At 37.1% G+C, this 16,684-nt stretch overlaps 2 protein-coding genes across 4 annotated transcripts in view; one reads left to right on the forward strand and one right to left on the reverse strand.

Annotated features, from left to right (window-relative positions):
* Positions 1 to 16,684, forward strand: part of ANO2 (anoctamin 2) — a 156,799-nt gene that overhangs the window by 61,353 nt on the left and 78,762 nt on the right. Inside the window, exons 11-13 of the mRNA XM_071733390.1 lie at positions 5,610 to 5,744; positions 8,267 to 8,427; positions 12,313 to 12,395. Of these exons, the coding sequence (XP_071589491.1) occupies positions 5,610 to 5,744; positions 8,267 to 8,427; positions 12,313 to 12,395 (379 nt within the window). The remainder of the gene's footprint in view (positions 1 to 5,609; positions 5,745 to 8,266; positions 8,428 to 12,312; positions 12,396 to 16,684) is intronic.
* The window catches only part of LOC139791314 (very long chain fatty acid elongase 4-like), a 434,972-nt gene that overhangs the window by 2,168 nt on the left and 416,120 nt on the right, over positions 1 to 16,684 (reverse strand). The window lies entirely within an intron of this gene.

The raw sequence follows: 16,684 nt of genomic DNA on the forward strand, positions 1-16,684 counted from the left end.
TGCCTCTCCAATAACAGATCTCTTTAACCTCAGGGATCTGGACACTTTACAAAGGCTATTCACAAATAAAAAAAAATTATCTGTAGGAGCACTGAAGCTTTGCACTCTCCCAAAGCAGATGGGAGAATGCAGTTAGAGTGTTTCTGACTAACCAGCACAGTGTTGCTTGCTTATACAACTGGTAAATAGTCAGCCTTAATTTCTGTTTCAGTCACATTAGATGTCCACTTATTACACTTCTATTGTTCTTTGCAATACAGTCAGTAAACAGAGGCTTTTTTCACTTTATAATCCATCACCACAAATTACTCCCTTTCCGTTGTATTTTGACAGTTTCTTGGAAGTGAAGCAATAAGGTCTGTGAAGCTCAGTGTGTGACTTGTTCTGGTTTTATTTCCTTACAGAATAAGGTCTGATCTTTTCTATTTTAAATTGCAGTTAGTATACAAGTTCATTGGGGTTTGCTTTAAATATGTTTCCCAGGGTTTTGAATGCATAGGAATTTGAGGACTTGAATATTCCCTTCCTCCACACATATCATCTTCTCCCTAAACAAGAGCCTGTTACTGTGCTGAATAGTACTTAATTCTTAAGAACTAAAAGACTAAGTGAAAATATAGTTCTGCATCTAAGTGAATTTCCACATTTCTGTTCTCTAAGGTGTTGCAAGAATTTGACAGTGTTTGTCCTATAATGGATCACAAGTAATATTTCACAGTGCCTTGGAAGAAAAATATATCTGTGGTTGGTATAATTTGTAATTTAGGCAGCCTTGACTCCAGACTTTAGGTACCATTAGAGGACACAGAACTAATGTTTTCCAACAAGAACTTTCACTGAAAATTAAATGACTCTTGTGGCATCTTTCTGTGTTCTACTTTCAGGCAAAAAGAATCAGCCTCATAGTTTCTCTTTCGATCTTTGGTGAATACTCTTAGTCAGAAACACTGAAATAACTTAGTGCATTTCTTGCTAGAGAAAATACACAGGATATGAGGTCTTTATAGAAATCAAAAGCCAGGCTGTGACTCTGAACTTCTTTCCAAGTCTTGCTGATCTGGTACCAAGATTTCCAAAGTGAATGAGGGATGTTTGCAGATGTGACAGAAACCTGAATGTCAGAGCTAGTTTTCAGCATTTAGGGTTTGATTTAGGGTTCTTGCACAGGCTTGTCAAGTAATTTCACAAGAAGTGTCTCTGTTGAACAGTTTTGATTTTCATTTCCAGTTTAGGGAAAGCCCCTTATTCTTACCTTGGATAGAGGGCCCTTCCTTGTTTTCTGTATGCAGAACTATTTGGCCTTTCTAATGGACTTTTTCTTTCCTGCCTCAGACTCAGCAGCATTATAATTTAGCTGAGTTTCTGTAGTTGGGTTTTTTTTCACCTCTTAAAATTTTAATAAGAGAAGTTTTTCAGTCTCTTGGCAAGTGGTTCTAGTAGGGTTGTCTTCTGCCAGAAGCCTTTCTTGGCTTCCATATTGCTTCATTGGGTGCATTCTCTGTATATCTGGATTTAGCACTGACATATTTCTTCTTGGGACTGTCTGGACAGAATATGTGCGTTTATGCTGTCAGGCACAAACATGGTAGAAATCTCTAAGATCTCTGGATGCACAGCAGCCTCAGGGCTGCTGCTGAGCAGTAATTCCACCCAGGTGTCCCAGATGGTTGTAATAAATGCTTGAATCTTGCCCTGAGAAAATTTTCAAGTGGAGAAAAAATGAGAAATCCAGAGAAGTATGGACTAGGCAACTGTACCTGGAGTGAAATGGTGGGGTATACAGAAAAGTTATGTCCTATTCCTTATTCTGTTATAGTGACAGGACTTTTCTTTATACTTCACCAGTTTTTCTGAAAGCAGTCTACAGTTTTGAGATGAAAATTTCAATTTAGGGGGAACTATTATCTCAGAAACAATGAAAAAACTCCTGTGCTCTGAACTTAACACGCGCTATGTTCTATACAGTTCTGTTTGTAAAAGTAATACTTGTTCTTCCTACAGTTTAGTGGTAGATTTTCTTCCATTGACAAAGCCCCCTGAAGGAATTACTTGTGTTCCTGACCCTCTGCCACAGTTTGCCATTTTCTCCCCTGGTCTGTCAAAGCTCTTCATAGGCCTGTGCTGAGAACTGGATTGCTGTGAGTGAGTCAAAAGGGAATGTGCACCCTGTCAGGAAGCTGAGGGGGGAAAGAAAGTTTTTTTAACTGGCTCTGGTAGCAGAGGTGTTCTGGAATGAAACTATACTCTGAGAGGACTGCTTTTCCTTTCTAGCAGCAATAGAAACACCAGTGTTTTGTCCACAATTTGTGAGAAAGTTTATTTTGAAGGCATAAGTGACTTGTTTGACTTTTGCAAGGGGGAAGGCCTACCAAAAAAAATATATGTAAACCAGTTTAATTTTGTATAGAAAGTATTCCACAACCATGTGGAACAAAATAACAGCTGGCCTATAATGGCATATGAAAATGAAAAGATTGAGGAGTGTTGAGCAAATTTCCCAGTTAGGTGACTCAGTGACCGCATTGTCTTTTCCTCACTTTTGTAACTTTGTTCCTGAACAACTCCAGAGTTCTTTCCAGCATGTGTCATGCAGCACATGCTCCGTTCACATTCCAGGTATCCCACATAGAGTAAAAAACTAAGTTTTTTTTTTTCACTTCTCTCTTTCTCCCCCCTTCCCGAAATCCCGGTCTATTTATAAATTGCACAACTTGGCATGGAAGCACTGTGACCAACGTGCAAGCATATTGTTTAATTATCAGTTACTCTTTTTGATGTTGGTTTGGCAACCAGACAGACAAAAGTGGGTTGCAGATGTCTGGTTCAAGTGTTAGATGGGCAAAGAAGAGGGAACTGAGTAAACGTTTTCGCTGCGTCCTTCTCCATAATTCTTATTCTAACTTTGCCATGAGAGGGAATACACTTTCTATAGGTTGTGGTCATCATTGTTGTAGTTTTTTAATGCTGCTTCTATAATTTACTTGGAGTGCAACTTTTGCTCAGCTTCTGGACGTTATGGATGATTTGGTGAATTCTTTCCTTAATGACATGATTCTTACTCAAAAGAATTTAGAATTTGCTCTTCATAAAAAAACAGACTCCACAATTAAGGAAAAAGAGTAAGAACCCAGATGATCAGAACAATCCCCCTTTTGTTCTCTGTGTTGTTAGGATGTGTTCAATGATGTTTGCCTTACTTTCAAGTGCATGACGTGTCCCCTTCCCAAACAGGAGGAAGCTTCAGACCAAACTGAGTCTCCCTTTGTACTGAACTGCTGCAAGGCCATTAATGCAGGATATTGACTCATACAGGAGGCCTGAAGCAAAGCTAAAGGCCACCTGATTATTTCTGTATTTTAATTGCATATTTCCTCCCTCACTTTATATTAATAAACAACAAATGTGAAAATAAAGTAAAACTACCTCCTAAAAGTTACCTTCAAAATTACCTGACATGTACTAGGTTACAGAGTAGTTCCACAGTTTTCAGATTCTATTCATAAAATCAATATTTACATTTATTATTTTATAAATTATACTCCATCATATAATACCATATTTTCTTATATTCTGTGCAAATGTGGTAATCTGTTGTCTGAACATTCTTAAATGCTATGCTGCAGTGTGAATTTAAAGTTACTAAACTGATATATGTTGATTATAGACTGCTTACTGCAACTAATTTTCCCATCGTGACTCGTGCAAGTTGTCTTTCTCAAGCAAAACAGAATAACACAGTTATTGCCATTTACTCTCTTTGCCATGATTCCAATCGTGTTGTTTTATACTTCACACAATCTGTTGCTTAAGACAGCCTTGCAAATTTCAGGTGTAGGAGCTATATTCCTTTCCTGGAGGAAACCTGAAATTTTCCACACTTTTGAGCCTGTTCCCCAGGTTAGGTTATTCCTTTCTAATGAAGACCATGTTGTCTGTGCATCACCTTCAAGTGCTTTTGTTTTGTTTCCTCTTTATGACTGCATGTGTCCTTCCTAAAATATAAATGAGATGGGTTAGAGATAAGCAAATACAGCAGTCACCTGAAGCAGTACTGAAATGAATGTTTGTGCTGCCTGCTTTCCTATGTGAGAGCATAGGAATGTGAAGTTAGCTGTAGCTGTGGTGGTATGAGAATGACAGCAGGAGCTGTAACAATAAAACAAACAAGCAAACAAAAAATATCCCACTGTTGCTGCCCTTAATCCTTTCATCTGAGCTGGAAACTTGTCTCATTGTCCTGTGGCTCTCTGCCTTGGATGCACTCCTGCAAGGGCAGCCTGGCCCTGAGACCTTGCTTTTTGGAGTAGAAAATTTAAGATTTGCTTATGCTGCTGAAGGGACTTGAACTGAACTCTACAGATATGGGGGTTTGTAATGAAATTCTGTTAGAAGAGAATTATATCTGTTAAAAGAAATCCTCGGCCTCCAAAAATCTTATTTAAGCATCTAAATTAGGAATAATTTAAATCTGGACTGCTACACTTGGGTGAAATTTTCTTAGTGTGAGAGAGTTCAGGAACAATCTCAAAGAGGGACTCTTTGAGCCTTTTGAGACTCTTTGAGCTCAGCCTTTATGAGGAGCAAAACTTGTCTTTCTTTTATTAGACAAGTTATCTCAAAATTCTTTTTGTTCTTTCTGCCAGCACAGTGTGAATGCATGTCTCACTGATTCAAATGCAATGTCATGACTTGAGTGCTCTCTATAGCTGCTTTCTTCCCACCATTCCTTCGTCTTATTCTCTGGTTTGTTTAATGTTTCCAGCCACATTGCTTTTTATCTAAATTTAGTCTCATTTTAGTGATAGTGGGTTCTTGAACTCTCTGAAGCTCTTGGTGTTTTGCAATATTTGTACTCACCCTTAGCAGTACCTCAGAAAGATCAGTGACTTTCCTGTATGTTTAGTTTACTTCTTGCACTGTGATTCATGAAGATGTTGGGCTGAGTACTAACGCATATTTATCAACATCCACAGTGAACTGTTTCTCAGAGCAGAAACTGTTTTTTCAAACCAGCTGTCCAGAGACTGTTAATTTGTCAAAAATATTTATTCTTTCTGAAAAGCCAGCGCTAAGTGTGCAAGCAAACCTTCCTTCTTTACCAGCAATTCAAGATTACTGGTCTTCTGAGACATTAGAGAATGTTGTCAGTGTGTTCCCATAGATGTCTTTTCCAAGACTTTCACCAATTGAATCAAGAACTACAGAGGCAAAGAATGATGATACATCTAGACACTCTTCTGAGGAGCTGAATCCTTTGCAGTGTTTTCTGCTAAATATTTTGTTGAAATTATGCTACTCTTGATGGAAATAAAGGCTATTTCACTGACTTCATTTAAGAGATGCAAAAGCTGCAGTCTTCCCTGAGCAGATATTTAGTATGTATTATAATGACCCAGGACTGTCTTAAACTTCTCAGAATGAACAAGACAAAACTGTCCCCATCACTCTCTTCATGTGGTGATACTAACTTCAAGAAATCCATGCTTTTCACCTGTGTCTTTGACAATATTTTAACTTTCAGAGATCATTAAAGAAGCTGTAAAGCACATTTGAAAATTATACACTTGACACATTATTGTTTTCTCTTTTTTTTCTCTGTTCTTTTTCAGAAAGTATTTTGGAGAAAAGATAGGACTTTATTTTGCATGGCTGGGCTTATATACAGAATTCCTCATTCCATCTTCAGTAGTTGGGATTATTGTATTTCTTTATGGATGTATAACCATTGAGAGTGATATTCCTAGGTAAGCTTCTCTGTGACCAATAATTAATTACTTCAAAATTTTGACTGTGCTTTTTGTTTGTAATCCACCCCAAATGTGAGAATAATTGCTTTTAACATGTTGGAAAATGCAGTGAGGTGCCCTGTGAGCAATAGAAATACACATGCATTGAGTAGATAAGACAGATGAATGGCACATATTGGTTTGGCTGCATTGTATTGCACCTCCTGAAACAGAAATGTTCAATGAGCCTACTGCATTATTGTAACTTTTTTTTTTATGTCATCCATTTGTTTTTTATCAATACACAGGTCTTCACTCTCACCCGCAAAGATATTGTGCAGAACTCACCCAAGTTAATGCAAATACACTGTTCATTCTACTTGGATTATGGATTATGTAGTAAAATCAGGCTATGTACACAAGTTAGTTGAATAATAAGTAGCAGATTTAGCACATTTTGTGTCTGAAGTATTTTTTCTCTTTGCCATTTACAAAAATACATTGAGTTTTGTTCTGGGTGTCCTGAGGATATTAAGCTAAACAAAACTGCCAAACTGTCAGAGCAATGTTAATGTTTGCTTCTCAGTGAATATGGACAGACACTTCCTCTGTGTTATCTGTGTCTTAACTCCTGGTAGAGAAAGGATACTGGATGAGTTGTACTGCTGCTCACATTCGGTGTGCCAGTTCCTGTGCTGTCTCAAATGAATTATCAGCACCTAATGCGGATCACTGCAGTAGGGCAGTGTTACTGATAGGTAAATGATGAATAACAATATATCTGAGCTGGAGTTTGTTTTCTTAGCTTGATCTGAATGAACCCTGATGGGCTGTGCTTGTCTTGTGGGAAAGCTTGTGCTAACATTTAAACATAAGTGAGATTTATAGCTAATATGTATCTGCAGCACCCTCTACTGCCTTTTGAAACAGGAGAGAGAATTTGGCAATATGATAGCTGGAAAAATCTGTATGCCTTCCATATGATATGATGTTAAACATATTTATACAACAGTTCGAATTGTTCTTTTTTTTTTCATTTGAAGTCAGATAAAAATACTATTTAATAGTAGGCAATATAACTGCAATATGCTCGCTACCAATGGAGAAGTGTTGCAAGTCTTTCCTTAGCTCACAATTCTGTCAAGGACACTTGAGCTTTGCACTCCTCAGTTCACCTGAGTAAAACACTGCAGATGTAAAGGCCTTTCACATACATTCATGATGCAAAAAAATGAAAGCATACTCAACGGTGTCAAGTAGTGTTCGGCTTGTTAAAGAGATAGTGATAATGACTTTTTTTAAGACTTTTAGCAACTCAGTGAATAAATAGCACTAAGGCTAAGAATTAAAATAACTATTTTAAGGTAAAGATTTTAAAATCTGCAAGAAAAACTCTTATTTAACATTTTCCAGAGGAGAGATGAACAAGTGCTCTAATCTAAGGGAAGAGAAATACAACTTAACATCTGAATAAATAAGGCAGAAGTGAAAGCTTTCTAGTTTTTGTAAGATTTACTGCTGGAGGCAGGACCAGGCTTTTTTTTAACATTAAGTTAGCACTCTATAATAGAAAAGGCATTGTTCTATAGAGACCAAGAATACCATACATTCAGTGGGCACTCTTGAAAATCCTGTAATATAAAAGTAACATTTCCTGAAACCCTGGTGAACACCATTTCTTAACACCCTTAAAGCATATCAGTATGGGTTCCTAAAATAAGTGCTCAGACTTGAAGAACTTAGCCAAAAACCTTATAGCAGATGGTGCTACAGATGAGAATTGTTGTTGAAGCCTTATACTGGGAAAATAGACATTGCTTTTATAAATGCCTCACAAAATAAAATGCAGAGTAGAGGTGGATGTTGTGAAATAGAACATCCTTGCTTAGAACAAGACTCTTGGCTTGTGCAAGTCTTAAATTCAGTGCACATATGTGAATTTATAGCAAAACCTAGGATATACTGAAAAAGGTGGTACAGATTTATTCTCTTTGTGACACAGAAAAACCAACATGACTTGGTGCTGGCTCTGGCTTTTATGTATGCTTAGATAACCAGTCCTGATGCAAAAAGTAGTATTGTACTTGACATGGATTTTTTTTGTACTACCACGTAAAAATGTGTGGTTTTCAAGGGTAAGTCAAATTATATCCTACAGAATTTCCTTTATGGCCTCTTCAAAATCCTTTTGCATTAATTTAAATCTGTATCAAATCACATAGCTGACTGTAGAGGTGGTCCATTCCACTTTGGCTGTTTAAATTCTTTTACTTTAGTGTGGTAAACCTCAGTACTCAGTGGTGCAGTCTCTGCTAATTCACTGCTACAGTGTTGTGCTCAGATTGGCTGCCGTGATGCAGGGTTTTTCTCCTGTTAAGGTGCCTACAGGAATTTAACACTCTGGTGCAGGGCAACGTGCCTTGAACAGACACAGCTTCTGTTCTCTGCAAACACAAGCCACCTGTATTTGCAAATAGATTATAAGAGCTGTAAGGTGCTGCTCGATATCCCTGCAGAACTTGTGTCCTTGTCATTCACAGTAAAGAAATGTGCGACCAACGCAACGCCTTCACCATGTGCCCCCTGTGTGACAAGTTCTGTGATTACTGGAACCTCAGCTCTGCCTGTACTACTGCTCGAGCCAGCCATTTGTTTGACAACCCTGCCACAGTCTTCTTCTCCATCTTTATGGCTCTCTGGGGTGAGTATTGCTTTGTATGTCAACTGTCTCTTTTGATCTTGAGGCTCCTGAGAGAAATGAAAGATGTGATGCACAGCAGTAGCCTTACATATAGTAAAGTGCTATTTTGAATGGGATACATATGGCTTTATGAAACTGGCAAGCTTCAGAGGGCCAGGGAGGGGCTGTCTGTGCTGACAGTGGAGAAGGCAGTATTCATAGAATCATAGAATCGGCTGGGTTGGAAGGGACCTCAGAGATCATCAAGTCCAACCCTTGATCCACTACCGCTGCAGTTACCAGACCATGGCACTGAGTGCCACATCCAGTCTCTTTTTAAGTATCTCCAGGGATGGAGAATCCACTACAAGGCTTAATCCTGTCAGCAGCAAGTTTTGGAACAAGTGAAGAAGAGTTTCAAGGTTCAGAGAAGAAATTTATGTCCTTCCTTACTCTACTGCCTTTTTTAAATGGCACTTTCAATATTTGCCACTTTTCCTCATTTTTGATTGACAGAGCAAGTCCTCTAAACACCTTTGTATCTGAGGCAGGAATGTGTTTGGGGTTTGGTATGGTGTATGCAGCAGAGTCCACTTCCATGTGGGACAACAGTCACATAATTTTATCAAAACTTTATGGGATTCCGAGAACAATGGGACTATTACTGTTTTAATTATAATATGTTCTAAAGTATTCCATTTAAACAAGCTTGTTTTTCTTTAGTGCCAAATACATCCTGACTCACTGAGGATGTCAAAACACTTCATAAATAATAATGAATGCATTATAGTATTATTCTTGTTTCTGGCTTCAGCTTTGGCCTGAAAAGTGTGTTTACTGTGCTCTCTTGTATTATTACTGGTGTTATGCCCTCATTCACTCTAGATCTTGTTTACAGTGAAAATGAAAGGTGTTATTGCTACTGTAAAATGATATTTTTATTCCCCTATTCTTTTTCCTCAAAATGAAATTTTCAGTCTTAATATGAAATTGAACAAATTTATTATTGGACTATAGCCATCCCTCAGCAATCAGTGTGTTATATTTTGCAACCCTATTAAGTTTTACAGCTTGTTTTAGAAATGATTGATTGGTAGCTTGCTGCTGAGTGTGGATAGCATAGCATTTTTAAGGAACTTGCATACAGAGCAGATCATGGAAATGAGAATTTTTTGTTGACCAGTTCCTGGAAACCCTTCAGCAGAAGCTGGAGAATATGTAAGCGCTATGACAGAGAAAAATGGCAAAAAAATTATGAATTTATAGACTGTCTCAGTTTTCCTACTTCAAACTGCCACCAGTTACAGAGTAGACTTGCAGAAAAGGTGTCACAGTTTACCTGCTGCCATGACTCAGGCAGTGCCCTGCCCTGTCCAAATTTCAGTGTGGCTCTTTAGACAGCATGTGTATGAATGACAAGTCACAAATTCTTCCATAGGCAAATAGTATCTTCCTGACAGAGAATCGGTACTGTAAACTTGCATCCATGCAAATGATCATTTCCATGAAGCCTCGTCCAAAATAATTAAAATTTAGAATCAGCAATGCATGGTGCAAAGCAAAATGTTGATATATCCTTGTCCTAAGATAAATTAGTAGAATCTGTAAGGGAACAGAAAGGAACAAAAAGTTCCTTATGCATCGCTTTTAAAAAAAGACATGTAAGAATAACAAAATTCTTTCTGGGCTGTAGCTCCCCTCCAAAAAATATTTCCCACAGATTGGAAAAGTCTGTTCTCAGGACCATGATAGCTGAGCTTGTCAGTGCAAGAAAATACAGTGGTCATATACAAAGAACAGCAAAGTGAAATAAAGCACCCTTTACTAGCTTTGCCCAGCTTGCCTATTATGTATTAGATTACACCAAATTTTGCTGCCTTACTACTAGGAGACTGGATGGGTTATATTCAGATGTCATTCTGTTGAATGACAGCTCTCATTCACACACCTAATCAGCTTGCCTCTCAGTATTTTGAGTAAATGTTCCCAAATACGTGTTTGTAGAATACATATATAGTGATATGGAAACCAGCATGTCTTATGACTTAGAACTTTACACCTGAAAGAGCAAAGTATGGTAGTTTCAGCTGACTTCATTTCATGATAGAATGGAGCACAGAAAGCCTTTCATCCTGCTTGCCTTCACCCGTTCTGTAAGAGGTAGATGACTTACTATTTTTAATATCTCAAAATGAATAATTTTTTTACTTGCTGATTTTGATGCCACATAAAGCATCTCTGTCATTCCAGCAACACTGTTTGCAAATTACCATATTTACAAAATACAAAGTAATGCCTAGCTAATGGGCATACCATCATTGCTGTAATTTCAGCTGTCAGATATGTTTATTAGAAGTAGAGTTGAAAATGTCGTGACTGTTTTTCTTCTAGAGTAAGTCAGTGCAAACTTGCTGATTTCAGAACAGCTTAGCCAAATATGTTCTTACAGAGCTAAATGTGGAACCGACTTTTTGAATAACAGGAAAAAATGGAATGAGTAATAGCACCCTATAAAATAACCAAATGTTTTTTGTATTTAAGGTATCTAAAATCCCTTCAGTTTTCAAAACATGCTAAATATAACTTTATATCAGTCTTCTCAGTCTGTAAGAAAGGAGCAGAAATAGCAACTTAATTACTGAAGTTTTGAATTCACTTTTAGTGTACTGCCAGTCCTGTGTTTAAATTTTTCTTTCTTGCATTATGGGAAGCTACTTGTGCAGAAAATATTTACCTGTGCTGAAAATATTTATTTTCATTTAGACGTTGTAGTAGATTTTGCCTTGTAAGAGTCAGGTTATTTTAATAGTAGTCTGATTTTTCCCAGTGTTATCTTCCAGCTTACACCAAGTGTAGATGCAGTCAAAGGAAGCTGAATCTGATTCTCCAGTATTGTGTGTCTTGTGGATCTATCTGCAAGATGTTCAGAGTAAATAGTGCAGTGTTCTAAAAATATTTTTATCTACTGAAAAGGTGAATTGAAGCATTAGAAAATGGAAAACAGTACCCATAGATGTTTTTATAGGTATAGCTTGTATTGGTATTGTGGGTTTTTGTAGTTGGTATGTACAGGCTTAGTATTGATACAGTTATTTTAAAATAGGTGTCCACAAGTCAAGAGTAAGAAGTGCTGTTTCTAATGCCTTCATTAGTCAGTCAATCCTGAACAGTTAGGCAAAGGACTATCTAGAGGAAATGGCTATTATGAGAGGCAAGTCAATAAACTGTAAATATGAGACAATAGTGCATCATCTATTCCTTCATATTTTTGAAATAGGAAAAGCAGGAGACTGAACTACTGGCCAGTCATTTAGAGCAAAATTGCTGTGTCTATGCAGGATGAAAATATTCAACTCCACCATTGTAATATATTTCAAAACCACTACTTTCTATATTTTATTCAAGGCCTTATTTTACATACAGGTAGCAATGATTTTTTTCAGTAGCAGGCTACACCTTTCTTCACATGTTTCTGACTGATTACAAACACTGAAACAGCAAAATCTGTTTGGCCAATTCAAGTGTTATAAATTGATATTTAGAGCAAGATTTTGTTTCATTATATGCTTTGTATTAATGAATGACTAATGGTCTATTAGCAGAGATTAAGTTTTTGGAGTGGATATCAGCGTACGTGGGCTCAATTCTAGTCTCTGATAAGAATTCACAGGTGCCTTTGGGCAATCCATCTTTCTGTATTTTATTTGTAAAAAGGCAGGAACTACTGCTTCCATGTTTTGCTTGTATTCTTTCTTCAAAATTGGGCCTGAGGTTGTTTCTTAGTGCCTGTTTATAGAAGGCTTAATATAATGGGATTCAAATATCAGTTGGAGCTTATAAGTAATGTAAATATTCAACATAGTGCATAGGATTTATAACTCTAAAAATGTTTCATTTTTTTTAAAGCTACTATGTTCCTTGAACAGTGGAAACGTTTGCAGATGAGACTGTGTTACTTCTGGGATCTAACTGGACTGGAGGAAGAAGAAGTAAGTTTCCTTCTCCTGTCCTAATTTACTGTATAAAAATTTCTATATTTGAAGTTGTGCATTGATATTTAGATTTTTCATGAGTGTTCTCCATCCCCGTGCAGGTTGTGGCTATGTTTTTATAAAAGACAGTGGCTGATAGAATTTTGAGTACTAATGTATCATTGAAGAAATCTTCACCTGCTTGGCATTAAAATTTTAATAATACATGTTGAAAAGGATTACAAGATAACAGCAGATCATTCTTTGCTGAGAGTGCCCATATTTCATTGTACAGAGTGCAGTAATGGAACAATACAGAAGAAATACATTGTCATATAGATGCTACTTCATTATGCATAACAACAGTTTTCTGTGACTGTGGTTGTATCAAGTCAGGGTAGAATAAATAATATTTGTATCCAGGTCCATGCTGCAGCTGTGATTCCCTAAGTGCAACATTCTGAGCCCTTGAGTGTCTTCCCTTGTGCATGGTGGGATCAGCTCTACTTAACTCATTATGAAAACATGTTCATCTTCTTTGTTCTTAAAAAAAAAACCAAACCCAAACATCATTGAATATTTCACTTCCTCCCTAGGCAATCTATTCTAATACTTACTTACCCATACTGCTAATAAGCTTTCCTAGTGCCTAGCTTAAATCATCTCCTTATTAATCTCTTTCTTAAAGAAAAATGCATGAAATGCACATCTCTTGACCTGATCTTTTAAGCAAAAAGCCACACACCATATAATATCCTGTCAGCTATTGGTAGTTCAGCAAAAATGCAAAAGTTAGATCAGATTTTGTTCACTGTTTATGTATTCGATTCATAAAGATGGGAATAAATTTGTCTATAAGACACATACTGGTACCATATCTCAGTCGTGGTGAAGTCTTTGAAAGTGCTGAAAATTATGCTGCAAAATGGAAAACTATGCCTGATCAGGTTAGACCAGAAGGAACTAGCAGCAGAATGTAAAGAATCACTTAAGAGAGCAAGAAGATAAAGGACAGAAAGTTTAATATTTTTAAGACTAGATGGGATTATTTATTGTTATCAATTTCCTTAAAAAAAAAGGGATGGTAGGAAACCAAAACAGGGAGTAAAGCAGCCATGAAAGCTGAAGAGCTGAGAAGTCCATTGTTAGAATGATATTGAATTTCACTTTTGTGAATACTTAATTATAAAATTTTCACTAAAATCACAGCTTTTTGTCCACCTTGCAAATTATAGGAGCAAACTCTTTTTCTGCAGTTCTAATAGTACCCATATTATGGCTTCAAGGGACCAAGGCTGATTGGTATCTATATGATGGCCTAGAGAGAGGGGTCTTGAAGAAAGGCTCCCGTTTTTTTTAATAGCTCTCCACATGCACATCCATCAGGTGCTTGGAAGCCATGGCCCCTTTTCCTGAGTTGGCTCTACCTCAAGACACCTTCAGACATTTAAATCAGCAACCATGGAGTCTGGGTTCTGTAGATACTTGTATATTTATTCCTCATTCCAGGTGCTATTCATCATCCCTTCCCTGTTCCAGTAAACCTGTTCTAGTTCTAACATCCAACCTGACCAATAAACCAAGGCACAGAGTAATGCTACTGTGATACTAATGATAATGTGATTAAAAAACAGGCAGTATAAGACTTCTTTGCTTAAAATGTGGACAAATGAAAACTCTTAATACAGCAATTTTGTGTTCACAGCTAAATCCTCTTGGGGAAAAAATGCTCAGTCATGGTGGAAGGGGAATGTGTAACTACAGCAATTTGTGTTGTCTCAAAACTTTTCTTTCCATCCTCACTACTTCTCAGTCATCAGGATATTTATATTAAAAATTAAAAGAGACATTGGTACAGCTGAAACAAATTAATAAAGACTGAAAAAATATTGAAGGTCAAAGACAGTCTGTATTTCTGCACAGTGGAAAGTGGACGATGATCTAATCTGGATCATGGTTCAACTTGAAAAATTCATAAAGATTTGGAAAATGGTTGGTCAGAATATGCACTGTCTGGAATCAGATAATTCTAATATTCTAAAGCTTTTTTTATATTTTAGGAAGTACGCCTTAAAATGCTACATAGAGTCACATTGCTTTTACCTGTTGTGCAAGGTTGCCTGTAAACCATGGGTCTCACGTGCACAGAGGTTTAAAGGAAGAAAGCTCCAGGGAAATAAATATTCTAGAAGTATTATAAATAGACAGAGCTGAGAAAATACCATTTCAAAAACAGAAATCCAGTCAGAAACTATCTGGAAGGAAGTTTTATGTGTGGTGGAAAAACTGGGCTATTTATGAGGTATTCTTATTAAAATGGGAGAGACTGATAGAGACTTGGAGATCTTGTATGCAGAAACATTCTTACCTTATATTCACTTGTTTGTCTGGTGAGAGTAAGACTGGAAATTAAGATTTGCAGTAGTTCTGTCCATGTGATAGTAAATTTGATCTAGCATTCAACTTTGGCAGCTACTTTCCCACTCAATTGTATCACTTAAATCTATGACCTCTGACAAGCCGTAATAGGATGAATACACAAAATGTTCACCTTCTTCATGCATCAGTGACCTTCTCTTTAAACCTTGTGTCTAAGGTTTTTGGAATCACTGCAGTGCATAATGTGCAAAATGCTGCCTCCTTGGACCAATGACAAGTTCAAGGCCCGCTGTCTTATGATTTTGATCTTGCTTAGGATAAAAATACCTTGTCCTAGTTGGAGAAAATTAACCTCACCAGTTCATAGTATATTTTATCTTGATACCCCATTGTTATGATTGATGAAGCAGCTTTGTTAGATAAAAGATTTTTCAGTGTTGTATTTTTTTTGCTAGACCTACAAATCTGTAATACATCTAAAGTACACTCAATCTTAAATATTGACAGAGAAAAATTTCCATAGCCATGCACCCTTAAAGACTGCCTCCACAGCCAAGTGTTGTCACTGTTACACATTAGCAGACACAAAACAAAACCAAAAAAACCCAACCAACCAACCAAAAAAAAAACCCCAAAAGCCCCAAGCTGTGCCCAAGGGAGAAATAATCCATTCTGTGATAGTGGTGGTGATAGAGGTTCTAGTCCGTAACTGGAAGCAAACAAAGGCATTCTATCTATTTACTGGCAAATACATTTCCATAATATAGCTTCTGGAGTCTTTTGACTACTTCAGTTTTATGTGGCTTTGCAATACCTTTGATATCTGTGCTCCTATGTACTTGTACAGTGTCTTTTGTCATTTAAAATCCCTGAACTTGTCATAATGTTGGCTTTTGTTTTCATTTTACATAAATCAGATCTATCGTGCAAATGTTCTGGACTACAAATACTGTGAACAACTACTGGTCATCCCTTCATATGGGCTGAGATATAAAAGTACTTTTGCTTGGCTGAGCATCCCATTACTTGGAGAGTCTAGAGCAGATCATTGGTGTGAATAATAATTTCCTAGACTTTCTCCCTCTCTTCCCCACTGTGTTATCATCATAGGAAATAGAGGATTTTATTCCTTGCTTTGTAATAATTAGCCCTCCTGCAGCAGAAAACATCTGGGCTCTCTGTTGTATTCATTCTAAGTTTCCATCTTGATTCAGGGCAGCAACAGGTTCATTTCAGTTCTTATTTGTGGACACCTTCCTGCCTATCACAGTGTGGACTACTTTGCTGTTCTGTTTATGTTTGGTATATCAGGATAAGAGTGGTCAATGAATTTTCAATGTTTCTTTGAATTTTCATAGCGTAAAAATGAAGCAGTGGGTTGGTTTATTTTTTCTGATTACTCCTTTTGCCTGTTACTCTAGGATAGTATCTAAGGTTCTATTTTTTTTCAGCAACCCAGATGTGTTTCTCATGCTTTTTAAAATTCCATTAGTGCTTTCTTTCAAAATCAAAGAGAAATTAAGGAGAGATCAGTTCTCTTAATATATTCATGTTGAACTGGATCATTACCTACACAGCTTTAAGTTGCAATGTATAGCGGATACACACATTGTTTGTTTGAGGCAAATCCTGGAGACCATTCTCAGGGAAAATTCTCATTGACGTCAATGTAAGTTTTGTCTGAGTGAAAATTTCATGATTTGGCTCTTTGTTTTGAGGATGGGAATTATCGTTTTCTACTCTGAGCACTCATTTGGCCTCAGAGTACCTTGGCTCACATAGTTTTCAATAAGGGTCTGGCAGCTGTACTGGCAAACTTCCAGCATCATGGGATTCATATTTATCCGTACATGGACAGTTCGCCTTCTTCAAGTCATAAGAACTATTTCTAGCTTATTGTCCTAAGTGGAGAACTCTTCCCACTCTCA

This window comes from Heliangelus exortis, chromosome 1, assembly GCF_036169615.1.
Source record: "Heliangelus exortis chromosome 1, bHelExo1.hap1, whole genome shotgun sequence".
Taxonomy (NCBI): domain Eukaryota; kingdom Metazoa; phylum Chordata; class Aves; order Apodiformes; family Trochilidae; genus Heliangelus; species Heliangelus exortis.